Here is a 27,982-nt window from a genome sequence, read left to right as displayed (position 1 = left end):
TGGCCGACCCAGGTTGATTCTTTCGTCCCTCTCGGAGAGCCTGGCAAGTTACCCATGGTGTATTTAATATGCCAAAAACAGTAACAACATGTCTCACAATGGAGATATTACTGGTGCCCACTCAAGCAAATCGATGAACAAGGGACGACAGTGCTACAGTGCTATAATATGTATATATTTAAATTGAAATTGTTTGCCTTCTACTTTACAGCCCATCAACTGTGGTGTGCTACTCTTGGTACATCAGTGGCTTAGAGTACAAGATCTTGTGGGTCACAAATGTGGATTTCTAAAATTTTAAATAGGGTGATACAGCTGGAGTTAATTTTTTTTAACTGGATGGTGACTTTGGGGTCCAGAGGCATCTCTGCAGCTTGTTGATCTCTTTAGAGATTTGTTTGTGTCTCCCTGGGTCATGGCCGTTAATCAGCTTATATGGCACCAGAGGCAGTTTGTGGCAGTTTCTGGACTGGCTCCCGGAAGCACAGGGAGACGGGGAAAGGTCACCCATTCCTGACTTTGTGCCAGCTTGGAGATTTCAGTCACAAAACCTCCATACCCGAGTTTTTCAGTAGATTCACTCATGGATGAGGCTTGTCTGAGCCTCCAGCAAACAGCTGTGAGCATCCTGGCGATTGCATTCTGGGGGTTTTTGGCTGCTGCAGCTTCATTGGGGCAGGTGGAGAGAGTTGCCTTCCCTGCTCCGAATTGCCCTGGATGAGACAGCTTGGTGCTATCCCCTGCCCTTAGAGAGTCATCTGACTTCTTCTACATGCAAGAAGGCTGCAAAAATATTGGTCCTGACAGGGTTCGGCCACCCACTGACAGCTCTGTGCCATGGAGAGGGGGAGAATTTGGGTGGTAGTTAACTGGCTCTTTCACAGGAGGCCACAAAGTTTTATTGCTGAGCTTCTCATGGCCTTGCTCCCTGAGACCGTTTTTGTGCCTGTGTTTGATGCGTGGTTGTTTTCAGGGCTGCCAAGAGCTATTGAGTAAGAATGTAACTGCAGACATTCATTTCCTTGCCATGTTTGCCCAACAGCTCCCTGTCCCACAGCTGGAAAACTCATTGACTCATGAGTAGTTCTTTCTCAGGTACAAGAACAGAGAGATGTATTTACTGAACATCTTAGTGCAATAGCTGTGAGCTACTAATCCAAGCATACACTCAAACACTGAGTTTAAATACAAGAGAAAAAAAGCAAATACTAAAGATCCTCTAAGAAATATATACCATTCAAATGTTTTTTTATTTCCGGGGTCGGAGTGATAGTAGAGTGGGCAAAGCACTCGCCTTGCATGCATCCAACCCAAGGTCAATCTTTGGCATCTCTATGGTCTCTCAAGCACCCCCAGAAGAAGTTCCTGAGTGCAGAGCCAAGAGTAACCCCTGAGCATCACTGAGTGTGGCCCCAAAGCAAAACCCAAAAACAAATGTTTTGACTTCTTCATTAAATTTTTTTGAAGCATAATTCATACAAATTATACAACCTGCCACAAAATTTGTTTTAAAGTACATGGTACAATAATTTTAATTTGAACCATATTGTTGCATAAATATCCCCAATATTTAATGCCAAGACTTCTCTCACCAAAAGAAACCGTAGTAGTAGTCCCTTCCATTTCCTCCCTTCCCTCAGTCCCACGCAGCCACTAATGTTCTTGCTGTCTCTCTGGATTTGTCTATCCTGGACATTTCCTATAAATGGAATCATACGCAATGTTGCCTTTTTCGTGTGCTTTCTTTGACAGAGTGCGCTTTCAAAGTTCATCCATATTGCAGTATGTATCAACAGTTCATTCCTTTATTTTTTTCAGTTCATTCCTTTGGATGGTGAATAATATTCCATTGAATTGGCATGTCACACTTTGTTTATCATATCAGTCTTCATTGAGCAAGCAAACTTTTTTGGAAGACATGCTTGACTGTCTTCGAGGGTTACTCCCTATATGGTTCTTTGGCGTGACCCTTAGAGGTGCTCAGGGTCCATGGGTGTAGGGCTTATGTCTCTCTCAGACTCCAGCATGCAAAGCATATGCTCAAGTCCATTGAATTATCTCTTTGGATCTTTTACTTAATAAAAAATTTAAATTATGTAAAAATGCACACAACTTAAAATTTACCACATAGATATGATAAACGCATGCACAGACACACACACAGCCACACACACAAAGAGTGGGGATCACATATGCCTGGAAAGTGCTCTGCCACAGGGCTGCCTTGCTGGTCTCAGCTCAGTCCCTTGAACAAGCAGGATGTGTGCTCTACCACTGAGTCACATATCCAGCCTCATCTTAGCCATATGCTAAAAGTATAGTGCAGTGGTATTAGGTACACTCACATTGTTGGGGAGCCATAACTATAACTCTATTCTTTTTTTTTCTTTTTGGGTCACACCCAGCGATGCTCAGGGGTCAATCCTGGCTCTGCACTCAGGAATTACCCCTGGCCGTGCTCAGAGGACCATATGGGATGCTGGGAATCAAACCCAGGTCGGCCCGTGTGCAAGGCAAACAAACGCCCGGCCCGCTGTGCTATCACTCCAGCCCCTAACTCTATTCTTAAAAAACTTGAGCCCCGGGGCCGGAATGATAGCACAGCGGGTAGGGCGTTCCCCTTGCACGCGGCCGACCGGGGTTCGATCCCCGGCATCCCATATGGTCCCCCAAGCACCACCAGGAGTAATTCCTGAGTGCAAAGCCAGGAGTAACCACTGAGCATTGCTGGGTGTGACCCAAAAAGCAAAAAAAAAAAAAAAAAAAAAAAAAACTTGAGCCCCTTGGGACTGGAGTGATAGCACAACGGGTAGGGCATTTACCTTGCACGCGGCCAACCCGGGTTCAAATCCCAGCATCCCATATGGTCCCCTGAACACCGCCATGGGTGATTCCTGAGTGCATGAGCCAGGAATGACACCTGTGCATTGCCGGTGTGACCCAAAAAGCAAAACAAAACAAAACAAAACAAAAAAACCCCAAAAAACCTTGAGCCCCTATTAAATAACAGCTTCTTCTCCCTCTCCCTCTCCCTTCGGACTCCTGGGAACCACCATTTTACTTTCAGCCTCTATCATGGATTATTCTAGGTATCTCCTTTAGTGGAATCATGCAAAATTTACACTTTTGTGACCTGCTTATTTCACTGAGTATTAACGTCCTCCAAGTCATTCACATTGTAGTATGTATCAGAATAATGTAGGAGAGAGAAAGAGTATAATGGGTAGAGCTCTTGCCTTGCATATGGTCGACCTCAGTTCAATCCCCGACACATCCCATGTGGTCCCCTTAGTACCCTCAGGAGTGATTCCTGAGTGCAGGGCCAGGAATAAGCCCTGAAGACTACCAGGTATGGCCCCAAAACTGGTGAAAAATTATTATTATTAAAGAGAGACTTTAATAATAATAATATATTTTTTTATTGCATCACCATGTGGAAAGTTACAAAGCTTTCAGGCTTAAGTCTCAGTTACATAATGCTTGAACAACCATCCCTTCACCAGTGCACATATTCCACCACCAAGAACCACGGAAAAATATAGAATGCTTCACAAATTTTCATGTCATCCTTGCGCAGGGGCCATGCTAATCTTCTCTGTATCATTCCAATTTTAGTATATGTGCTGCCGAAGCGAGCACATAATAATAATTTTTTAAAATTGGGGCCACCCTAGGAGCGAGCCATCTTAGAGGTGGCTAGTAGGTGCTCATCTGTCAGTCTAGGCTTCCTGTCCCCTGCAAAGCAAAGCAAAAGCAAAGCAAAACCCAAAGAAAAGCAAAAATAAGTAAATAAATAAATACATAAAAGTTTGTCCTTGGTGAAGTTTTCCCCAGATGATTCCTCACTTTCTCTTCTGTGTTCACCCATCTCTGTTATGCTTCTGTCTATCACCTCGGCTTTCAATCTCTCTCCAGAACATGGTCATTGCTTTGAGTTACTAAGAGCAAAGAGATTCCAACTAACTTTTTTTTTCTTTTTGGGTAACACCCAGCGATGCACAGGGTTTACTCCTGGCTCTGCACTCAGGAATTACCCCTGATTGTGCTCAGGGGACCATATTGGATGCTGGGAATCGAACCCGGGTCAGTCACGTGCAAGGCAAACACCCTGTGCTATTGTGTGCTATTGCTCCAGCCCTTCCAATTAACCATTTTAATGGTTAGTCAGTCTCTACCAGGTAGAAAACCTTGGCATAGTAGGTACATGAAGGTTTTCTCTGAAAATAGCAAAGGATTAAAACAAAAAATAATGAATGTTGGGGCTGGAGCAATAGCACAGCGGGTAGGGCGTTTGCCTTGCACGCAGCCGACCCGGGTTCGATTCCCAGCATCCCATATGGTCCCCCGAGCTCCGCCAGGAGTAATTCCTGAGTGCATGAGCCAGGAGTAACCCCTGTGCATCGCCGGGTGTGACCCAAAAACAAAACAAAACAAAACAAAAAGAATGTTGGTAAGGATGTGCTGCCCTGTAAATTTTTTCTGGGAACATAAATGGTGACATCTACTTGAAAAACAAGGTGGAAATTCCTCAAAAAATTAAATACAGAATTTCTAGCAAAGCCACTTCTGGGTAAATACCCAAACAAACTGAAATCAGGGTCTATCACACTCAGATGGGAGAAGTAACTGTATCTATTCACAGACAGATCAGTAAAATGTGGCATACACATACCTTAGACTGTTATCCAGTTTTTGAAAGTAACAAAATATTCTTTTTGTTTAAAATGCCAATGCATTTTGAAACGTTATGCAGAGAATAATAAGGAATATAGGTTTGTTATACTTTAAGGGCTGAAACTATAGCTCAGCAGTAGAGCACATGCCTTACATATGTGAAGCCTTGGGTTTGATCCCAAGCACCACACACACACACACACACACACACACACACACACACACACACACACACGATATAGTATACTTGGAATTAGGGCATAAGAACACAACGGAAACACAAAGCTTAGGGAAGCTTCTGAAGGCCCCAAAATGTATGAGTAGACAAGAGAGCCATCTGGTGGAAAATGTGTTGCTTAGCCCTCCCCTTCCCTTCCGTTCCCTCTCCTCTCCTTTCCAGTTTGGAAAGCGCTACCCTCTAGAATTTTCCCCATGGGCCACAGTGGGGTTTATGAGTCAATTATGTGATCCATACATACTCTTGTTCATAGATGCAAAGCCTAACCGCTGAAAAAGGGGTTTTATTTATTTTATTCAAATTTATTTTATTTTCTCTTTAATCTCTTCCACCTATCTTCTATCCAGGACATTAATGGCAGAGGGTAAAGCCTCTGAATGCAGGAGGAGGGGAAGAAAGAATGAGAACTTGGTTATAAAAAATCTGAGTCAATATCCTGAATGACTAGGGAGAGCCTTTCTTCATTGATACTGGCTCTGCGTGTGCCCTCTCTGCTTTTCAAAAGTTACTGATACCCTCCAATCATTTTTCCTATTCCCAATAAGACCCAGAGTGCTCGATTATTTCTCAATTCTATAGTCTCAGAAGAACTACACTACTAAAGGTAGCCTCTGGCCAGTTCCAAGGCAGATCCAAGGAGAAGCAATTGTAAAGACATTTACCTTCACAGTGAATGAATTACTGATGGTTGAATTTCAAGCAGTTAATACCGGAAGGGAAAATTATTTTCTCATGACACATCCCTAGGCCCTTCTTCTTCTTCTTTTTTTTTTCTTTTTGGGTCACACCCGGCAATGCACAGGGGTTACTCCTGGCTCATGCACTCAGAAATTACTCCTGGTGGTGCTCAAGGGACCACATGGGAAGCTGGGAATCAAACCCAGGTTGGCTGCGAGTGAGGCAAACGCCCTACCTGCTGTCCTATTGCTCCAGCCCCCTCCTAGACCCTTCTTAAAGAAGAGACAGATTAGACAATCTTTTATTTTAATAAGTTTATTTATATACATTTATTTTATTGAGGTAATGTGATTTACGAAGTTATATGTTATTGAATATCAGACATGTGATGTTCCAACATCAATCCCTTCGCCAGTGTCCACTTTCCTCCACCAGTTTTCGTCTGGCCCCTCAGTTTGCCGCTATGTCTGGCAGCATTTTCCCCCTTTTTAGGCACCGTGGTTTACAATACTGCTACTGATGTGGCTTCATGCATCTCACTTTACCCCTTTCTGGTACCCCCTCTTCTTCTAGAGTGACCACTTCCCTTGGGATCAGACAATCTTGGCCAGCCACAAAGCTGGGCCTCTATTTTTCTAAGAAGCAGGGGTATTGCTAAATATAGTTCACTGGTGTGTCTAGGATTTGGCTCTGTGCATCTGGCTATTTGGAGGCGCAAGTGATTACTTCCAGCGGAGGTAATCAGGGATTAGCTAATTCCCTGGAGAGTTTACATCATTATTAATGCAAGGCCACGCGATGCACTCTTAAAGGACGGTCATGGGGCAAGACGGTGTGAGCTGAGTGAGTTGGAAAAGGCATGCACGGGACCGTGCACACGGGAATCGCTCACAGCAAGGTGCAAGGGCCGGTGACACTCGCTTCCAGGAATCATGCGGGGCTTTGCGAATCGCCCTCACACCCAGAGTTGAGTCATGGCGGGATGCTAAAGGCTCAGTGCAGGCTCAGCGCCCAGCGGGATCGCTCACCTGTGCCGGAGGGAGGAGGAGCTAAGACCGGGGGTGGAGCTAAGACCGGGGTGGAGCTAAACCGGGGGGTGGAGCTAAACCCGGGGTGGAGCTAAACCCGGGGGTAGAGCTAGGCCCGGGGCGGGGCTGGCGCGATGACGTCACGGACACGCCGCCGCAGAGCCCCGGCATCCCGGAAGCGGCGGCCGTAGGGGAGGCCGAGAGGTTCTTGGACCCGGGTCTCCGGCGGCCCCGGCTGGGACGGGCCTGAGAGACGCTCCGGGGCCCAGCGGGCCTGCCCGTGTCGTGACCGTCGCCGCCGCTCCCCTCCCCAGCCCAGCGACCGGGTAAGTGCGGTGCCACCCCCGCGCGCGCCCCCGTGTCCCCGCCCTCTGTGCCCGGTGGGGCGCCTGGACGCCGCGTGGGCCGCCACCTGCCGGCCCCGCCACCTCGGGCGTGGCCTCCCCCGGTGCGGGCCGCGGCGCCCAGGGGCTCCCCGGGTGGCGGAGAGGCGGTGGTCCAGGCCCCTGCGAGCGCGGGCCTGCTGCCCGCCTTCCCGGGCTCCCGCCGCGCGCCGGGCGCTGGCACCCCAGCTCTGCCCGCGGGGTTTTCGGGCCCCCCGCGGCCCCTTCGTCCCCCTTCGCGTCCCCCTCCGCGTCTGAGCACAGCTCAGTGCCTGTGGGTATGGCTAGTGTCGCGGGTCGCCCAAGACCCGCCGCCTCCTTTCTGCTCAGCGTCCCCCTTCGTGGGGGCGGGGAGGTGAGAGCAGCTTTTAAAAGTGACCACTGCCTCGGATTCCAGGAGGGGTCGCGGGCAGGGGGCGTGCAGGGAGCTGCTGGGAGCGAAGGCCTGGTCAGGGTCCAGGGCTGGACTGCAGGAAGCACCGGAGGCATGGAGCTTTCCTTTGAGGTGATGCATGTTAGGGAGAGTATGGAACTTGACACTGAGTGGACAGGTGTCAGTTCCTGGCAGGACTCTCCTGTGTGGACTGAGGGGGCGGTGTTCAGCTGAGATCTCTCTCTGTCGGGGCTGGCAGGCCAACCCCTGAAGGAGGTGTGGACTTAAACCTAGCCCAGGGCCTGCTGATCTATCCCCGGACAGATGAGTGGGCACTAACCTGCCCAGGGCCCGCTCAGTTATCCTGGGGCATCCCTGAGAATGAGCAGACACTAACCCAGCCCAGAGCCCACTGGGGCAGGGTTTCTCTTGAGAGTCACGGTGAATGGGTGCATGTGGTCGGGATGGTTTGTGCTCTCGGGAGGGGTTTGGTGTGGGGCAGGGAACTTCAGGTATAGCCTCCCCGGGTGGGCTTGGTCAGCTCCCCTGTCCTTGCAGAATGTCCTTGTCCTCCATGAAAGGGACATTTCCCACCACCCAGGTTTGCTCCAGGTGCCGCAGGAAGTCACCCGTGGTGGGCATTGACACAACGCGGGAATTACGGTGACAGGATGCAGACGGCTGAGCGTGAGGGGAGTGGGCCGGAGGCCAGCCCCACTGGCATGTCCGAGGCACCCCCAGAGTCACCGCCCGCCACTGCCAAGTCCCCGGCAGCGTTTGATCTCTTCAACCTGGTTCTGTCCTACAAGAGGCTGGAGATCTACCTGGAGCCCCTGCGGGACGCGGGTGACGGTGTCCGGTACTTGCTCAGGTACAGACTTTTGTCGAGTTCCTCTGCCTCGCTCGGCCTCTCCCGCTCTTCCTCCCCCTTCAGCCAGTGGCCCATGGGCCTTGAGGCCTTGGTGAAGCGCTGTTCTAGCAGGTGCTCTGGGCGCGGGGCTTCTTCCAGGCCCACCCCTGTCTCAGGCTCATTGGGTGGGCAGGCACTGGGCAGGGTTTCTGCGTGAACAGTGAACACGTGGGCCTTCTCTCCGCTAGCTTAGGCACTGCCTTTCTTGTCTTCCAGGATCAGTGTAATTGATATTGGAATCAACGTATCCTTTTTTGAGTGAGTTAAAGAAGTCCAAATACTTGAGAGGGAATTATTTTCTCCAATAGTTTTTCACTTTGGGATTAGGGATCTCAAATTTATTTGTTCTTGTTTAACTTGATCCTGTGTGTGCTTTACGGTTCACGCTTGGAATTGTGGTAATGTAGTGTGGGGCAGGGGAGGGGGAAAGCAGGTGAATTCTCTGTTCTAGCCCTTTGAGCTATCTGCCCTGTTCTGATTTTTTCCCCTGTCTTTAAAATAAGGGCCACCAGGACTCAGGAGTCCTGGGGCCGGCCCTGGTGATGCTGGGGGATCAGACTTGGGCTCTTACTCATGCACGGTACATGACTTCCCACCTGAGCTGTTTTCCTGGTCCCTTCTGTTTTGAGTTTTCTCTTCTGTGATTGATTGTTTGGGGGCCACTCCTGGTGGTCCTCTGGGATTACTTCTGGCTCAGTGCTTGAAGTCAATCCCAACAGTTTTGCAGGGAACATGAGGTGCTGGGGAGTAATTCCTGAGCCCAGAGCTGGGAGTAACCCTGAGCATCTCCGGATGTGGCTCAAAAACCAAACCAAAAAAACAAAAACCTGGTTGTTCAGCTGCATATAAACTGTTTGTGTGTGTGCATGTGTGTGTGTGCGTGCGTTGTGTGTGTGTGTGTGTGTGTGTGTGTGTATCCAGGAAGAAGCTTCTAATTTTCATTAGATTCTCATAAGGACACCTTAATATGAATGAGAGAAATGGGTAGAAGGTCAGATTAACCTCTTTTTTTTTTTTTTCTTTTTGGGTCACACCTGGCGATGCTCAGGGTTACTCCTGGCTCTGTACTCAGGAATTACTCCTGGCGGTGCTCAGGGGACCATATGGGATGCTGGGAATCGAACCTGTGTCGGCCGCGTGCAAGGCAAATGCCCTACCCGCTGTACTATCACTCTGGCCCACCTCTTGAGTATTCATTTTTTTTTTTTTTGCTTTTTGGGTCACACCTGGCAATGCTCAGGCGTTACTCCTGGCTTAGCACTCAGGAATCAACCCTGGCAGCGCTCAGGAGACCATATGGGATGCTGGGAATCGAACCTGGGTCGGCCGCGTGCAAGGCAAACGCCCAACCCACCATGCTATGGCTCCAGCCCCTTGAGTATTCATTCTTACGTTAGTATTTGAGTACTGAGTATTCATTCTTTACTTTAGAATAAAGAATGAATAGTGGGAGATTTATTATTTATTATTATTATTATTATTATTATTATTATTATTATCATTATTATTTTCTCATGCTGGGAGTCAAGGACTGGAGTGATAGCACAGCGGGTATGGCATTTACCTTGCACGTGGATGACCCGGGTTCGATTCCTCTGTCCCTCTCAGAGAGCCCAGCAAGCTACTGAGAGTATCCTGCCTGCACGGCAGAGCCTGTAAAGCTACCCATGGCGTATTCGATGTGCCAGAAAGAGTAACAAAAAATCTTACAATGGAGACGTTACTGGTGCCCGCTTGAGCAAATCAATGAACAATGGGATGACAGTGTTACAGTGCTGGGAGTCAAGCCAGGGTTGGTGGCATGCAAAGCATGAACGTTCACCCCTGTATTATCTCTCTGGCCCCAGGGGAGGGATTTTTCAGGGAACCCACACCTGGAGGTCCTTAGGGGTTTCTCTGGCTCTGTGCTTGGGGAGCCTGTCATTACTGGGGAGAGGCCCGTGGTGTGGGGACCCAGCTGGGGTTGGCCACATGCTCGGCGAGTACCTCAGCTGTTGTACTGTGTCTCTGGTCCCAGGGATGGTTCTTACTGTCTGGCCAGGGCCCTAATTTTTCTTGTTCACTTTAGAGTCCCTTTAGTTTATGGCAGGATCCTTAGCAGTGTGCAGGTACTGCCCCAGAGCAGTGGTTTTGCCCTGTGGGCCATCACTTCATTAAGTCTGTGCTCCAGCACGCATAGGGAGAGGGCGGTGGGGCTCGTCCCTGGATCCCGCCGAGAGCTGGATTGAACATGGGTCTTTAGGGTAGGGTGGCCTCCGGAGGGCGGCTTGCTGGTGTTCTCGCTGTCCGTGTGCCCGCAGGCGTGCAGCTCTCTCTCCGTGCCTTGCCAAATTAAACACGTCCTGTCCTTCTCTTCTGCCCCTGGTCCATTAGCCTCTTGTTTCTGGTGCGTTTAGAGTGTTTCCATCTTATGAAATTAGAAATCTGAGGCTGTAGTGGGGGAGGCTGGACCGAGGGGCCGATTGGGCCTGAGCGGCCCCAGGGGCTGTGGTCTCAGGGCTGCAGGGACGGGGAGCACTGGCCTGTGAAAGTGGCTGTCAGATCAGCTCGCGCGCTTGATTGTTCTTTTCTGGGTAAAGAGGATTTGACTGCAGAGGGACCTAACCTTGAGCTTCTTTGTTAGGTCTGAGACCTGGAGCTGCACTAGATTTCTTTCTTTTTTCTTCTTCTTCTTCTTCTTTTTTTTTTTTTAAATTCCCCTTCCTGTCCCTTCCCATCCCTTTATTTTGTTCTTGCTGCACACTTGGTTACAGTGCTTGCACCCTTCGGGGTGCTTGCTGGGGCTCTGGGTGCTCGCCCACCCTGGGTTGCAGTGTGCGGGAGACTGCACACCTCATGGGGCTGGGGGTCCCGTGGATCTTGCTGCTGGGTTTGTGCCGGGCACACGTGGGCTGGGCCGAGGAGCACCTTGTCACTGATCTCTCCCCAGGTCCCTGCAGTAGACTTCTAAGAAACTCCCTCTCTCCTGGGTCCCCTACCCGAGTATCTGCCTCTCCCGTGGAGACATCAGATAGGATGGGAGAAGCTTTAAAGTGACTTCAGTGGCAGTGTGATACATTATTTCTAAAAGGGCCCATAGACCTGACTTTTACTTTGCTTTTAACCTTGAAGGGGCTGCTAGTTCTGAGGCAGAATGAGTGTGGTGGGAGTGGGTTGAGTTTTAAGGAGAAAGGCAGAGAGAGATCATTTCATTCCCTTACTCATGACTTTTGTTTAAAGGAATGAAAGAACGTAAATTAGTTGACCTCATTTAGTAGCTGTGAAATACCTTGATTAGGCTTAAGGAGACTGCATTCATATTCAGGATGCATTGATTGCAAGCCACTGGTGCACTTAGCACTGCTCTTTAGAACAGTGGCAGTTCCTTTTTTTCTCCTACTGAATGTTTTCTATCAGGGATGGAGACAGCTGGGTTTGTCATCCTGGTCTTCTCTCTTCCCTCATTTGGGGGCTCCTGAAGTACCATTTATTGGGGTGAGGGTGGCTGGCTCTGTGTGTACTTCCATCCGTTCAGTTCACCTTGAGCACGATTGTGAGAGAATGTTACATCCTGCTTCATCTTCAGATTTTTTTTTGGTTTGTTTTTGGGCCACACCCGGTGATGCTCAGGGCTTACTCCTGGCTCGGCACTCAGGAATCACTCTTGGTGCACAGGGGACCCTGTGGGATGCTGGGGGTCAAACCCAGGTTGGCTGCATGCAAGGCAAACGCTCTCTCCACTATATTATCGCTCCAGCTTCCCCATCTGCATATTTTTGTATATTAAAACCAAATTGTTCTCCTTTCCTTTTGAACTAATACGTGTTTAAGCTAACTTGAATGAACTCAGGACATTCTAGAAATAGGTCTCAAAGGGGTTTAAAGAAATCCTTCATATCTTGTTTCACTGAGTTTTGTACTCGAAGAATGTAGTTTGGTGGATCTTTGTCCCCTTGGATTTGTAGAAGCATGAAGGCCGGTCATTTATAGCAGGCAGTGAGGATTCTTGGGGTTCCTCACGGCTGTGCTGTTGCCTCTTCCTGTGTCCTGCGGGTTCTGAGGAGAGAGCCTTCCCAGAGGCCCGCTCGCCAGCACTTGCCTGACTAACCGGGTCCTTCACATGTTCATGCCTCTACTAGCCTCACCCTGCTCGAGTGTCTCCTTTGCTGCACACGGAGACAGGGATTCAGTGGATTCCTGTGAGGAGGGCATCCCAGGAGAGAGGAGTCTTCTTAAAAATCTCCCTTTTCTTTGCTCCTATTCTGGGAGACTCCCATGCACAGTGCTCCTTGCCCTCCTGTTGGCGGGAGTGGCCATCTCAGTGACCTGACTCTGTGTTGCAGGTGGCAGATGCCCTTGTGTTCCTTGCTGACCTGCCTGGGCCTCAACGTCTTGTTCCTCACGTTGAATGAGGGTAAGAGCTGCCCCCGGGTCCGGGCCGCTTTTGTCAGTGGGTGTGAAGAGAAGGGGTCCCCAGAAGCAGCGTTCCTGGGAGAGAGCGTCCTCCTCCCGACTGCTGGGACAGAGCAGGGATACACGGGCTGGAGTCCTGGCTGGACAGCGGGCTGACCTCGGGCCAGTTCTCCAGCCTGCCCGTTGTGGCTTAGTGTTCTTCTCTGAAGGGCTTTCCTCAGAGGGTCCCTGTGGCAGAGAGGGGATCTGTGGGTGACAGTGCAAGGTCCCAGCAGTCACTTGAGCTGCCGCCAGGGTGGTTTGTTCCTTCGCTGCTGGTGCAGTAACTCTTCAAGCTCATGCAGACTTCATTTGGGGGAGGCGTGACATAGTTCGAGGACACTGGGTAGATCAGGGATTTTTTTTTTGCTTTTTGGGTCGTACTCAGAGCAATGCACAAGGGTTACTCCTGGCTCTGCACTCAGGAATTACTCCTGGTGGTGCTCAGGGGACCATGGGATGCTGGGAATCAAACCTGGGTTGGCCGTGTGCAAGGCAAACGCCCTACCTGCTGTGCTATCGCTCCAGTCCCAGATCAGGGACTTTTACCACCGTTGTTTTTCTCTAGCTCAGCAGTTGGGCCCGGCAGGGGTGGTCACCAGCAGTGCGGTCAGGTGGGTAGCTCTAGGGGTCCTGGGAAGAGTGGTGCCCATGGGCCTTTGACCATCAGGTACGCTGTCACCCAGCCTGTCCCTGGGTGGAGCTGGCAGAGGGCTGCAGAAAAGCCAAAACCCACTGGGGAAGTGTGGGAAGGACTGGGGTAGAATGTCCTGACTGACCGGGTCCTTCATATGTTCATGCTGCCGCTGGCCTCACATTGCTCATGTGTCTTTTGTTGCACACGGAGACAGGGATTCAGTGGGTTGAAAATGAACCCAGTTTGCAAAAGACCTCATTCACTCTTCATTAGCAGGGCTGTTCTTCACCCACTCAGAACTCGGCTACCCTCCTGGGCTGTTAAGAGTTTCTAAACATATTCCAAAAGTAAATCAGTTTATATGACAGATACTGGTTGGAGAGATAGCTCAGTGGGTTGGAGCACATGCTTAAGGCCCAGATTTGGTCCTGGACACCGCATGGTCCCTTGAGCACTGCTGGGAGTGACCCCCAAGTACCAAGCCAGAGTAGCCCCCTGAGCACCACCAGGAGTGGCCCCAAAACAAGACAAAACATATGACATATTTGACGAGTGTTTACTCCATGCCCAGAATGCCCCTGCCAGGCCTGCCTCTGAGAGAAGCTGTGCCACCTGGCGATGTTCTTGGAGGCCAGAGAGGGAATGGGGAGACCGAGGAGGCGGGGGCATCTGGCTGCACATGGGGCTCCAGCCCAGGCTCCCTGCTCACCTGCCGCAATGTTGGTCTCCCAGGTGCCTGGTACTCCGTGGGGGCCCTGCTGATCTCGGTGCCTGCGCTGCTGGGCTACCTCCAGGAGGTCTGCCGGGCTCGGCTGCCCGAGAGCGAGCTGATGCGCAGGAAGTACCACAGCGTGCGTCAGGAGGACCTGCAGCGGGTCCGCCTGTCCCGGCCCGAGGCGGTGGCAGAGGTGAAGAGCTTGTGAGTATGGCAGGGGCTGGGAAGGTGGGGGTGGGCCCTGTAACAGCTTGCCCTGGGCCGGGCTCTGTGGTGGGAACCCCCACACGCTCTTTCCTCTCGTCTTTTAAACCGTTCTGGACGGCCGCCACTTCGTGATGAGGGAGAAGGCTCACGGCAGCCTGAAGGGGACCAGGCTGAGTCCCAGCCTCCATGCGCCTCAGGCTCCTCCTCTGTGAAATGGGTTAATAACAGGCGTCCCTCTGTGTGGCTGTGAAGAGGTGGCTGTTGAACAGGTGGCTGAGAACTGTTCAGTCATTGCCACTGCAGGATGGCACAGCCTCCTGAGTGTTGACTGAGCTGGTGCTTCCGGGGCACCGTCTGTTGAGTGATGCCAGCTGTGACAGCTTCAGTGGCAGCTGGCGTCTCTTGAGCCTTCCAGGACCCACCGAGCTCTCTCCACGTGGCAGCAGGCTTAGTGTGCAAGGTTCCCTACCCTTGGTACTGTTGCTTCAGCCTCCACTTTGCTTCGGAGTGACTTGAAGCTGACAAATACCAGTCAGAGGAATAACACAAAATTCTTTCTACCCCGTATCTAGATAGAACAGTGATTACATCTTAGCATATTCCTTATCTCTCTATACTCAGTGTCTTTTCCTTTCAGGACCATTTATTTGAAAGTAAATGCAAACATTCTTTGTATTTACCCCCAAATACTTCAGTTGTATTTCCTAAGAACAAGGACATTCTCTTCTGCATCTACTGTCCTGAAAGCAAAATGAGGAGCTCTGACATCAATAACAATGAACATTTGTACATCTGATAGTTCCTAGCCACATTTGTCATTTTTTTTTAAATAGAAATTTTCCTGATCCAGGATCCAGTACGGAATCGTGTATGTTCAATTTGTATGTCTCTTTACTCTCCTATGACTCGGAATGGTCCCTCTGTCCTTGTTTCTTGTGACTATGACTTTTTTTTTTACCTTTTTGGGTCACACCTGGCGATGCACAGGGGTTACTCCTGGCTCTGCACTCAGGAATTACCCCTGGCTGTGCTCAGGGGACCATATGGGATGCTGGGATTTGAACCCGGGTCGGCCGCGTGCAAGGCAAACGCCTTACCCGCTGTGCTATCTCTCCAGCCCTGACTATGACATTTTTGAATATAACAAAGTATATTGTGAAGTCTCCCTCATTGGGAGTTGCCTGATGAGGTCCAGACTGTGCCTCTTTTGGTTTGGTTTTGGTTTGTGGGCCGTACCCAGCTGTGGGTTACTCCTGGCTCTGTACTCAGGAATCACTCTTGGCCATGCTCCGGGGATCATACGGGGTTCCAGGGATCAAACCTGGGTCAGCTGTGTGCAAGGCAGGCACCCTCCCCTTTGTGCTACCACTCTGGCCCTTTTCTTTATCTCTCTGCCTATCTTTTTAATAAAGCACCATGATTCACAAAGTTCTTCAGAGTTGAGTTTTAGACACACGGTGTCCCGGCACCAATCCCACCACCAGTGTCTTCTGACCTCCGCCAGGATTCTCAGGGCCCCCCTGCTCCACCTCCTCACCCCTAATCTGTCATCTTGATAGGCACATTTCCACATTTGGTGTTGACTCTATAGTTTGGGTATTTACCTAACCACTCATTTCTCTACCCCTCTCATGGCCCAGATCCCCTTGACCTCTCTTTGCTTCCCATCTGCCTCTTCTTCCTTTCCCCCTGAATGTTTTTTTTCTCTCTCCTTGTCCTCCCTATATTCTAGGACCATTGGTGATCTAGGCATTCTCCCTCTTTTTTTTTTTTTTTGCTTTTTGGGTTACACCTGGCGATGCATGGTGTTACTCCTGGCTTTGCACTCAGGAATTACTCCTGGCAGTGCCTGGGGGACCATATGGGATGCTGGGAATCGAACCCGAGTCAGCTGTGTGCAAGGCAAATGCCCTACCTGCTGTGCTATCGCTCCAGCCCCTTCCTCTTTAAAAGTTTGCTTCCCCTTGTTCAGTTATTTTTTGTACCACAAATAAGAGCATCCTGTGTTCGTCCTCCTTCTGACTTACTTCATTTAACACGAGACCTTCCAGTTCCGATCATGTTGCAGCAAATTACTTGATGCATCCATTGTTACTGCCGCGTAGTATTCTGTGGTGTACATCTACCACATCTTCATGACCCACTTAGCTGCTGTTGGACACCTAGGTTATCCTAGTTAGTGTACTAGGTGCTGCAGTTGCTAATGGTGTGCCTGTGTTCGCAAGGGTGAGTGATGAGCGTTAGTAACTGGCATCCTTTCTTTGTTATTCATGTGAACTCAGATTTCTGATTCTATCGGATGGGTCATGCATTTTGGTCTCAGGGGCTGCCCAGGTGGCAGTGTCCTGTGGGCTTGTAGCAGAGAGCCTGCGTAGAGATGACGAGGTCTGCACGGCAGTGTGGTCACTCTGGGACTTGCGCTCTGATGGCGTGACCCAGTGACACATTTCTTTGAACATATTCCTGCCTCAGGCGCTGCATGGCGGTGCCTATTATTACTGTTTATGCAGGTCTCAGGTTGGCCAGTAGGGGGAGTGCTGGGAGCTGGCGCCCGTGTTCTTCCCACACCGCCGGCTGTTTTCTGAATGCTGCGGGACAGCTCTGTATTCAGGTTCCTTTACTCTGCTTGCCCGACCTCTGATCAGCCCTTTCTCAAAAGAGACCAAGTTTGGAACAGAACTTGGGTTCTTTACTCCGAGTGTGCCCGGCTGCGGGCCTGTGGGAGGGAAACAGTTCAGCGGGGATGCCAGGCCGGGAGGCTCCCCGAGCAGCGGCCCACTGATGCCCCTGTGCCCGCAGCCTGATCCAGCTGGAGGCCTTCCTGAGCCGCCTGTGCGGGAGCCTGGAGGCCGCCTACCGCGTGCTGCACTGGGAGAACCCGCTCGTGTCCTCGCAGTGAGTGGCCCCCTCGCCCCACCGGGTGGTGGGAGGTGGGGCCCAGCCCGGGCGGCCCAGGGAGGAGCCTCGCCCAGCTCCTGTGCGGGATCCTGCTCTTGTGCATGAGGAGGGGTCGCCTACGCAGGAGAGGGACCCGCAGGAGAGGGACCCGCGGTTGCATCCCCCGCCCCGGCAGCTCGGCCGGGCTCCTGCTGTGGAGGTGGAGAGCCCCACTGTGGCTGGGACTCGCTCACTGTATCTGTCCTTTCTCACCAGCATCGGGAGTGGCTCCCTCCGTTCTCTGGGACTTTTCTCTGTATTTGTGATAGATTAATACAGTCAGTGAGCAGAACGTAACACGGGTCATCTTTGCAAGCTTTTTTTTTGGGGGGGGGATTGTTTTGCAGTGTCAAGGGTGAATGTAGACCGTATGCATTCAAGGCATGTGTTTTACCACTGAGCCACCTCCTCGGAGGTTTTGGGGACCAATTTGTTAATAGTTTATATCAATTTCTACTTTTTTTATAGTGATTTTTTTTTTTGGGTCACACCCGGCAATGCACAGGGGTTACTCCTGGCTCTGCACTCAGGAATTACTCCTGGCGGTGCTCAGGGGACCATATGGGATCCTGGGAATCGAACCCAGGTCGACCACGTGCAAGGCAAACGCCCTACCCGCTGGCTATTGCTCCAGCCCCTTTATAGTGATTTTTTAATTTAATTTGTATTTTGACTGATAGAAGTTTAATTACATATGCCTTCTTTTGGTTGCCTACTTTTTACTGTTTTTTTCCTTTCTTTTGGTTTTTGGGTCACACCCATCAATGCTCAGGCTCTGCACTCAGAAATTACTCCTGATGGTGCCTGTGGGACCATACAGGATGCCAGAGATCGAACCTGGGTTTGCAGAGCGTAAGGGTGTTGTGCCTGAGTTTCGGATCCCCAGCCGCGGAGAGACCAAGGCCACACACGATACTGCAAAAGCAAAGGAACTTTATTGCTGGCTCGAGCTAGGGTCCAAGTCTCATTCAACGCAGTGGAGTCTTGACAAGGACCCCGACTCCAAATCACAAGCGGTTTATGTAGGGCTCAGGGTTAAGGAGCAGTTTATATACTGGTCTGTTTTCAGCATTGGTCCTATTGCAACAGCAGTCAGCAATTAGACAACAATTCCTCAGTAACAGTTTGTGGTGTTTCCAAGGAGGGCACAGTGTCCCCTCATGACCGGCCAGACTCAACTGCCCAGTTCCTTATCTCAGCAAATTACTCAACTGGGAGTTTACCAGAATCTGCAAGTCCTGCTGTGGGGAAACAGAAACTGAGGCCTAGTTGAGACTTAATGTTAGCTGCAGCCTGTCATGGCGATAATCTTGCCCTCACCAGGGGAGCGCCCTTCCCGTTGTCTTGTCGCTCCGGCCCCAACTCATATGCATTTGTCTTTGCCTGGTGCGAGGCACTGTGCTGGCCGCTTTCCGCTCTGTGACGCTGGACTGACAGTGTCCAGCCCCACTGTACAAGGGCTTGCCCGCGGTCACACGGGGAAGTGGCTCACACTCAAGTCTGCACGTCTAAAGCTCGGAGCCTGGGCCTCTGAGGCGTGGTGGGCGTGGAACCCAAACCCTCTCCGTGGCTCCAGCTCAACCACTGGTGCGGCCCCCCTTAAGTCTGCTTGGGGGCAGCCAGCCTGGACACGGAGGGAGCTGTGAATCCATCCGCCTCGTGCAGTTCCCACTTGGCGGGTAGGCGGACCTTGCTCATGGGCTGTGCCCAGCGCTCCTCTGTCCTCGCCAACCCCTCTGGGGGAGCACCCGCCCCTCATTCCTTCCCGTCTCAGGGTCCCTGCTCCCGCTGTTCTCTGTCCGTGCAGGTTCTACGGGGCCCTCCTGGGCACGGTGTGCGTGCTGTACCTGCTGCCGCTGTGCTGGGTGCTGGCCCTCGTGAACAGCACCCTCTTCCTGGGCAACGTGGAGTTCTTCCGGGGTAAGCCCCAGGCTCGGGCCAGTGGTGCCGTCCTCGAAGGGAGGGCACGCGAGCTCTGTCACTCTGGGCGGTGCGTCTCCGCGTCAGGCTCTGGTGGCTCTGGGTGTCGGGGAGGAACCTTCTCCCGGGCAGGTCCCGCTGCTGTCTGACTCTGAGCTGGGGCAGACCCGGAGAGGCCCTGGGTCCCGTAAGCTGGGCTTGTCCACGTGTGTGTGAGTGTGTGTGTGTGTGTGTGTGTGTGTGAGCCCAGAGAGGCCCTGGGTCCTGTAAGCTGGGCTTGTCCACATGTGTGTGTGTGTGTGTGTGTGTGTGTGTGTGTGTGTGTGTGTCTGTCCGTCTGTCTGTCTGTCTGTCTGGAGAGGCCCTGGGTCCCGTAAGCTGGACTTGTCCACATGGGTGTGTGTGTGTGTGTGTGAGTGTGTGTGTCTGTGTGTGTCTGTGTGTGTCTGTGTCTGTCTGTGTCTGTCTGTGTCTGTCTGTCTGTCTGTCTGTCTGGAGAGGCCCTGGGTCCCGTAAGCTGGACTTGTCTACGTGTGTGTATGTGTATGTATGTTTGTGTGTCAGCCTGGAGAGGCCCTGGGTTCCATAAGCTGGGCTTGTCCACATGGGGTGTGTGTGTGTGTGTGTGTGTGTGTGTGTGTGTGTGTGTGTGTGTGCGCGTGCGTGCCCCCCAGCGCCGCTCATTCCATTCTGCTCTGCACCCGTCTCACCTGGGTAGTGGTGGCTGAGTGCAGAGCGTCCCTGCAGAGACGCCTGAACCCCGGCCAGGAAGAGCCAGCCCGTGAGAGCCCGCCGCCACCGGCCACTGTGGGGAGGGGCACACTGCCCGACTACACACCAGTGTCCACGCCCACAGAGGTGAGCCCCGCCTGGCACATGGCACCTGCAGTCCCTGTGCAGCTTGCCTGCTGCTGCTGCTGAACACGCACACACACACGCATGTATACATGCATGTGCACACGCGCGTGCTGCACATACTCATGCATGCACACATGCATGCATGCATCCCCCCTCATACCTTGCGCAGCCCTGATGGCAGCAATACTAGTCACGCTCGCTTTGTTGAGTGCTGACTCGGCTGTCCCCAGCACTGGTCCGTGTGGCCCCAGGGACACAGCCTCTTCCTGAGGAGAGGTAAAGGCCCAGAGAGCGCCCCCAGGATTTAGTGCCAGACCCCTGGCCTGAGCTGCTCACAGGACACCGCCAGGGTCCCGCCGGGTGCTCTTCGCCCAACGGCTTCCGGCCTCGAGGCCTCGGTGGGCAGCGGCACATGCTCCGAGGGCCGGCAGGGCTGCAGGGATGGTGTCTGTTTCACCAGGAGCTCACGCCGGGCAGCGTGGAGGAGGCCGAGGAGGCCGAACCGGATGAGGAGTTTAAAGACGCCATTGAGGTGGGTGGTCCCGTCCTGCACCCCCACACGGGCAGGGGGCAATCCTGAGCTCTCGTTCCTCTGTCTGCCAAGTCTGGCTGCACAAAGTTCTCTCCTCTCACCGCGAGAAGCCGGGCCTGGCTCTGAGCCGGAAGGAGCTGGACACTTCCATATTTTTGCTGCTGACCCACCATCTAGAGCTCAGTCTGGGACTGGGAGGCCGGGGTGGCCCCAGGAGCCCCTCTGCAGAGCCTGCGGGTGTGGCCGTGAGGAGGGGAAGGTCCAGGACGGTCTGAGCTGGGGCCTTTGACCCCGGCAAGGCTGGAGGAAGCAGTGCTTGCACAGAGTCCGAATTGCCCTGACTACAGGGCAGTGGCTCACCCTGGTCATTTGCAGAACTGTTTTTTCCTTTTTTTCTTTTTGGGTTACACCCAGCGATGCACAGGGGTTACTCCTGGGCTCTGCACTCAGGAATTACTCCTGGCGGTGCTGGGGTGGGGGCTGGGGGGCACATGGGATGCTGGGAATCAAACCCGGGTCGGTCTCGTGCAAGACCCTGCCTGCTGTGCTATGGCTCCAGCCCGCAGAGCTGTTTCTGCTCAGGTGCAGGTGATCACTTGAAGCCTTTGAAGCTAATACTTGGGGGAGGGGAGGGAGGGGGAAGAGTTCAGTGAAAACTCTGGACTGTCACTTTTTTTCTGGAAACCCAGCGGCTTTGGGGCTGAGTCTGCATGGGCCCGTGTCGCTGAGGAGTGGCGGTCTCCTTCAGACTCTCATGTCCCCCTGCCCCCCGCCTTCCCTGTGGTGACGCAGCTCTGGGGCTCATCTCCCTCCTGTCTCTCTATACAGTGGGGTCTGCAGGAGAGGGGTGGGGTTCCCCGAGCCCGCTTCCCTCTCGCCTCAGCCTCACCCATGTGGGCGTTCTGTCTCAGCTGCTCACGGGCTGGAGACACAGTTGTAGCCTCTGGATCACGGTGGTGGTAGTGATGATGGTGATGGTGGTGATGGTGATGGTGGTGATGATGGTGGTGATGGTGATGGTGGTGGTGGCGATGGTGGTGATGATGGTTATGGTGGTGGTGGTGGTGGTGGGGATGAAGGTGATGGTGGTGGTGATGGTGATGGTGATGGTGGTGGGGATGAAGGTGATGGTGGTGGTGATGGTGATGGTGATGGTGGTGGCGATGGTGGTGATGGTGGTGATGATGGTTATGGTGGTGGTGGTGGTGGGGATGAAGGTGATGTGATGGTGATGGTGATGATGGTGGTGATGATGGTGATGGTGATGGTAATGTGATGATGGTGATGGTGGTGGTGATGATGGTGATGGTGGTGGTGATGATGGTGATGGTGGTGGTGATGGTGATGGTGGTGGTGGTGATGGTGATAGTGGAGGTTTTTTGGGCATTCCCGCTCTTGGCAAATTTCAGCACCCTCTTTTCCTCATCACCCATTTGACACACAGAGCTTACCTGACGCGCGGCTTCCTCAGCAGTGTGCTGCCAGGAGACCTTGCTCTGTTCTCGTAAATCGCGAGCCACTTGCTCAGCTGCACCCAGTGGGGCAGAGCTTTTTCCGGCAGTTCTCTCGAGCTTGTTAGCTGTCAGAGTCCTTTCAGAGGGAACTGCTGGTGCCCTCCTCGGGACAGGCTTAGATGTGACCCAGAGTGGCCCCTGGCGTCTCTCCTCTTGGGGGGACCCCTCGCCTGCCGCCTCCCCTCCGCTACCTCTCGCTCTTTCTCTCTCTCTCTTTTCTCTCCTCTCCCCTCGCGCCGTGGGAGGCAGGAGACCCACTTGGTGGTGCTGGTAAGTAGGACCCTGGGTGAGGTGGGCAGGGCCTGGCGGGGAGGGAGGGAGGGCGGCCCGGTCAGCTTTTCCACGCCCCGGGGGCCTGCTGTGCCCGGCCGGGGCCCTGGAACGCGCTTGCTTCCGCAGGATGATGACGAGTGCGCCCCGCCGGCGGAGGACGAGCTGGCCCTGCAGGATAACGGCTTCCTGAGCAGGAACGAGGTGCTGCGGAGCAAGGTGTCGCGGCTCACCGAGCGCCTGCGCAAGCGCTACCCCGCCAACAGCCTGGGTAGGGCCGGGGACGGGCCTGGGGCTGTCGGGCTTCATGCCAGCCTCGGCTGCCCCCTGCGTGGGCTCTGCGGTCAGGAGGGATGCCCTGAGGCAGGCCTCGCCCAGGGGCTGTGCCTGGACCCTCTCCCTCTCACCACTTCCGGCTCTGCCTTTGGGGTTGGGGTCCCTCCTGGTGGTTCTGGAGCAGCTCCCAGCCTAGGGTCTGGCCCGGCCCAGCCTGGGCTGGGCTGGGCTGGGCTCAGCTTCGGCTTCTGTTCCCCAGGGACCTGCACGGGCTGCTCGGCCACCTTCTCGGTGCTGAAGAAGAGGGTGAGTCTCCCCAGGGAGGTCGGCAGGGACCCAGGGCGAGGGCGGGGTGGGCTGGCCTGTCTCACTGGGCGTCACTCCCTGTTCCTGTGGTCAGAGCAGCAGGCGTGCGGGAGGGTGCAGCTGCCCTGGGGCGGGGCTGGGGGCTGGTGGGGGGTTGGGCGGGGGCTGGTGCTGACGCCACCCTGGCTCTCGGTTGCAGAGGAGCTGCAGTAACTGTGGGAACAGCTTCTGCTCTCGGTGCTGCTCCTTCAAGGTGCCCAAGTCCTCCATGGGGGCCACAGGTGAGGCGGGGCAGCGGCCGGGAGGCAGTTCAGGGTAGCTGCCTCCCAAGGGAGAGTACAGGGTGCTGCGCTGTGAAGGGAGGAAGGTGCGGGACTGGGAGGTCGGCCAGGGCCCTGCGCGTGGGTCTGGCCCGAGGTGACGTCTCTTCCTTCCTCCTTGAACAAACGAAACCCGGAGTGTCCTGCTGCGTGCAGGGGGAGCCTGTCCGAGCCTCCTCTCACTCCCTCTGCCACACATCACAGAGTAAGACCATTTCCTTATGTGGAAATGGTTAGAAGTCAACTTGGTCAATACCCACTGTCAGTAAGCTATGGGAACTTAGGCCAGAGAGACTGTCCAGGAGTAAGGCACTTGCCTAGCACACAGCTTACCTGGGTCCGATCCCCAGCACCCCATATGGTCCCCCGAGTGCCACCAGGAATGATTCCTGAGTGCCGAGCCAGGAGTAACCCCTGAGCAGGCCAGGTGTGGTCCCAACTCACCCCTAAATATAAAATTGTTAATCCGCAGAGGGAAAAGCCATATTCCCAGTCTCTCAGAGACCGTTCCCATTGCCGGAGAACATTCTCAGTCTCAAGAGAGTATTCCCAGTGTCTCAGAGAACATTCCTAGTCTCAGAGAGTATTCCCAGTGTCTCAGAGAACATTCCCAATCTTAGTATTCCGAGTGTCTCGGAGAGCATTCCCATTCAGAGTTTTCCCAGTGTCTTGGAGAGTATTCCCAGTCTCAGTATTCCCAGTGTCTCGGAGAGCATTCCCAATCTCTCAGAGGATACTTTGGCATGAGCCCTTCCTGGCTGCTGGTGTCCACACACAGGACAGGAGCACGTGTCCACCCTGAAAGCACCTTTCATCCCGCTCTGTTAAGATGCATCATGAAGAAGCAGGTGCTTCTTACCCCTTTGGTCATGCAAGTAACACACTCCGTCTACAAATCATAGAAATTACAGAAGTCATAGAAATTACAGAAACTACCGTTAATAAGAGACATTATTACAGTTAATAAGAGACATAACCTTACCACACAGAGCTAATCGTGGTGAGGACATTTCCCCCCCACCCCCCCCCCACACACACATACTTTTTTTATATATATATATACTTTTTGGGTTGCACCTGGCGAGGCACAGGGGTAACTCCTGGCTCATGCACTCAGGAATTACTCCTGGCGGTGATTGGGGGACCATATGGGATGCTGGGAATCGAATCTGGGTCAGCCAGGTGCAAGGCAAATACCCTGCCTGCTGTGCTATCACTCAGCCCATCTCCCAGATATTTTATTTTATTTAATTAATTTATTTTTTGCTTTTTGGGTCATACCCAGCGATACTCAGGGGTTACTCCTGGCTCTGCACTCAGAAATTACTCCTGGCAGTGCTCAGGGGACCATATGGGATGCTGGGACTCGAACCCGGGTTGGCCGCGTGCAAATGCCCTACCCACTGTGCTATCACTCCAGCCCCAGCCCCCTAGATATAAAATGAAAATATACTCCCACATGTTTAAAGACGTTCTGTTGGCACCGGCACCAGCATCATCTCCAGTTGTGGGACCCCTGGGAGAGGTCAGCTGTTGGTGTGGTGGCCCAGAGTCCCCCGCCTGGGGCAGGCTCGCGAGTGGTCAGTGTGGGTGCGGGCTGGTGCCCGGAAGGAGGAAGCTGCTCACCAGCTTTTCTCTTCCAGCCCCCGAAGCGCAGAGAGAGACTGTGTTTGTGTGTGCATCCTGTAACCAGACACTGAGCAAGTGAGAAGAGGCCGGGCTCCTCGCTGGCGCCGGGCCGGGCCGCTGGAGACCCCCGTCTGCGCCCCGGCACTCGGAGGGGGGCGTATTCGGGGGCTGACGGGCCCGACTGCTGAGTAGGTTTCCTCTCCCGCCTCGCTCTCTGCAGCCGGAGCTGCTGGACCTTCAGCTTCGAGGGCTGCACCCCTGTCCCCTGATGGCTTTCGGGGCCCCGCTCCTGAGCCCCCCAGGGGAGAGGAGCCCTCGAAGGCCCAGCTCGCTTGCCCCGCACTGCCCTGGGCTGCGGGGACTCCGCGGGGCAGGGAATGCCCACTGGAGGGCAGCGGTGAGCCAGGCCTGCTGGCCCAGAGGGCTCCTGGCACCAGGGCCTCTCCAGGCCCGGGAACTCCGAGGCTGGACCCCCGGCAGGGAAGGTCTGCTGCCGGCGGGGGCGGGGCTGAGCCCGGGGGTCCGGGAGAGTCGCACCCCAGGCCTCAGGAGTTCTTGGTTCCCCCACGCAGAGGGCAGAGGCAGGGCTGCTGGGACCAGAACTGCTTCTGGAGATGGGTCCCCTCAGGCCCCCCCTCCGTGGAGAGGGCTTTGGAGTTAGGCCGAGCAGAGCCCGAGCTCAGCCCGCTCACCGCCCCGCCGGGCAGCTGGCCACTCCTGCTCTCCCGCGCGGCTCCGGTGAGCAGGTGAGCCCCAGGCTGCTGCTGAGGCTGCCCGTGCCGCAGGTCGGCCTCGGCGTGGAGCGAGGGCCCCTGGGCTCCCTCTGCCCGCTGTGCCCCCACTCTGGCGTGTCTCCCCCAAGCCCTGAGCGGGCTCAGGCATCCTTGGCCCCCGGGGCCGCCCCGCTCCTCCAGTATTTATTTATTTATTGCGTGGTTCCTGGGGGGAGATGTGGGGCCGGGCGGGGGGGGGGGCAGCACTGGGTGGACCAGGGGCTTCTGCCCGAGGCGGCTTCCCTGCAGCGGCCCACGGGGTGGAGACATACGGACCTGAGTAGGGACCCCAGAGGCAGGAGATGTGGCACTCACCCTGACAAGTCTAGCTGTGAGGGGTGGGGCTGGGGGTGGGGTGGGGGGCGGGGCGGTGTCGCTGGGGCCGGACTGTGCGTCCAGGGGGCCAGGCAGGCCTGGGCACACCCTTGCTGCACCACAGGTGCCCAGCGCTGTATTCGCCCCGCTCAGGGCCGGGGAGGGCTGTCAATTAAAAGACCTCGCACTGCTGGACTCGTCCTGGTTCTTGCACTGCCCATCCGTCCCGCGGCCCCAGCAGGGCTGAGCTGGGGTGGTGTGTGTGGGGGGGTGTCACTGCTTCAGCATCAGTTGTGTGGGATGGACACGAGGCTCCGGATCATGAGCCATGCCCCAGGGCTCGGCTCAGGACCAGCACGGGCCCTTTCCCAAGAGGGGATCCGTCCAGGGGCAGCTGAGGGCCAGCCACGAGAGGACGGCTCTGAGATGGGGTGTGCAAGGGGTCCCCACGGTCTCCCTGTGTGGGGAGTGCTTGAGCTCTGAGCATGCAGCTCCCGGCGGCCAGCATGTGGCCTTGAAGGCAGGCCCGAATCCCCACTGGGGGCTGAGGGGGGCGGGGTCTGCACAGTGGGAGAGGGTGGGAGGAGGGTCCCAAATGCAATTGAAGATCTCAAGAAATATTTGCATCATGTAGAGGGAAAAACCATGATTTCTATGGTAACTGGCTGCATACTTATGAACTCTCACCTTGTTTTGCCTTGTTTTAAAACCAAGCTCCTAGAAGCTTATAGCCTAGTTCTCCCTCTCAGAGAACCTGGCAAGCTACCGAGAGTTTCCTTCCCGCATGGGAGAGCCTGACAAACTACCTGTGGCGTATTCATATGCCAAAAACAGTAACAATGATGGGTCTCATTCCCCTGACCCCGAAAGAGCTTCCAATGTGTCACCATTAGGAAGGACGAGTAAAGAGAAGCTCTCAGGGCTAGGATGAATGGAGACGTTACTGGGCCTGCTCGAGAAATTCGACGATCAACGGGATGATGATGATGACAAGCAGTATTAGTAACTCACTTTAACGTTGCTTTTCATTCACAGGCTCAGTTAGATTTCACATAAAGGACAGTCAAAGAGGAGTGGTGGGTGCGGCCCTCCCCTTTGGGGAGGACGACCCCCGGGAGCTGGGGGGAAGGAGGCTCACTGGGCAGCGGCGCCGAGTCCATCTGGGGACGCTGTTCCAACATTGGCCGGTGGACCCAGCGGGCACTTTCCTTGGAGTGGGAGCAGCCGGGGCAAGAGCCGGCGCCACACTCAGCCCCCCTGCCCTGGCCCAGCCACACTGGGCGGAGTGTCTGCAGGACTTGTCCGGTCTCTGCCGCTGTCCATCTGTGAAATGGGTATGCGTGTGGCGGCTGCTGCCCAGGGCTGCTGTGAGTTGCATAGGGCAGTCGGCGTGAGGCTGCAGGGCAGGTCCCGGCCCATGAAGGCCGGGTACACGGGGTTGTTGCCTCCTGGGGTGTCCCCGACCCTTCCCCCTGCCCAAAGCCTATGAACAAAACCCCTAAACTTTATTCTGACTTTCTCCACTGCCCGGGCTGACTTATACTGGCTAATTTATTTATTTTTTTTTAAAGCCAGGGAATTGTTCTAGGTTTTTTACTCAGGGAGAATCGGGCCAGAGTGGAGACCGAGAAAGCAGTCAGCTTTGTTCTCCTTTTTATTTTTCTCAGTTTCACAGTTTACTTGGCACTTAAAACTGAACCGATGCGATGCAACATCAGATCCTAAAGATCTGGTAGTGACATCGAATTGTGTGTCCAGGGAATCTCCTCTGACAACTAGGGAGCTGGGTATAACCTTCCGGCTGTCGCAGACTTGCTTTGTCTCGATGCAGTGGGGGCTGGCCAGCAGACTGGGAACTGCAGGGCTGGTGAAGCTCAGGCTGGGCACGATCGATGTCTCCTTTCAGAGGGAGCATGACTGTCCAGTGGGAAAATGGGGAGTGTCCAGTGGGGAGGCCGGAGGGCGTGACACGGGGCCCGTCATCCAGGGCCGTGGGGACTGCCCCTGTCCCCTGGAGCTGAGGGCTGCCTGCTTGTTCTCAGAGGGGACAGACTCCTG

At 54.0% G+C, this 27,982-nt stretch overlaps 1 protein-coding gene and 1 non-coding gene across 4 annotated transcripts; one reads left to right on the top strand and one right to left on the bottom strand.

The window, feature by feature from the left end:
- Positions 1 to 3,532: 3,532 nt before the first annotated feature.
- Positions 3,533 to 3,639, bottom strand: LOC129399541 (U6 spliceosomal RNA). Its single transcript, XR_008627163.1, has one exon. It is a non-coding gene; the product is annotated as a U6 spliceosomal RNA (small nuclear RNA).
- A 3,105-nt stretch (positions 3,640 to 6,744) lies between these two features.
- ZFYVE27 (zinc finger FYVE-type containing 27) lies at positions 6,745 to 26,119 on the top strand. Of its 3 annotated transcripts, none has more exons than XM_055119248.1 (13): positions 6,747 to 6,944; positions 7,987 to 8,245; positions 12,607 to 12,677; positions 14,085 to 14,271; positions 17,074 to 17,169; positions 19,019 to 19,131; positions 19,850 to 19,989; positions 20,450 to 20,521; positions 22,285 to 22,305; positions 22,435 to 22,576; positions 22,841 to 22,887; positions 23,087 to 23,168; positions 24,851 to 26,119. In XM_055119248.1, the coding sequence occupies exons 2-13, from the start codon at positions 8,046 to 8,048 to the stop codon at positions 24,913 to 24,915; spliced, it is 1,236 nt and encodes a 411-aa protein (XP_054975223.1). In that variant the 5' UTR covers positions 6,747 to 6,944; positions 7,987 to 8,045; the 3' UTR covers positions 24,916 to 26,119. The 3 variants fall into 3 exon arrangements, with proteins under 3 accessions (XP_054975224.1, XP_054975223.1, XP_054975222.1); XM_055119247.1 differs by having other exon boundaries at positions 7,976 to 8,245; XM_055119249.1 differs by lacking the exon at positions 22,285 to 22,305 and having other exon boundaries at positions 6,745 to 6,944; positions 7,976 to 8,245.
- The last annotated feature ends 1,863 nt before the right edge of the window (positions 26,120 to 27,982 follow it).

The sequence above is a fragment of the Sorex araneus genome, chromosome 11 (genome assembly GCF_027595985.1).
Source record: "Sorex araneus isolate mSorAra2 chromosome 11, mSorAra2.pri, whole genome shotgun sequence".
NCBI classification, from domain to species: Eukaryota; Metazoa; Chordata; class Mammalia; order Eulipotyphla; family Soricidae; genus Sorex; species Sorex araneus.
Note: the sequence above shows the minus strand (reverse complement) of the source record. Positions and strands in the feature narration are given on the sequence as shown.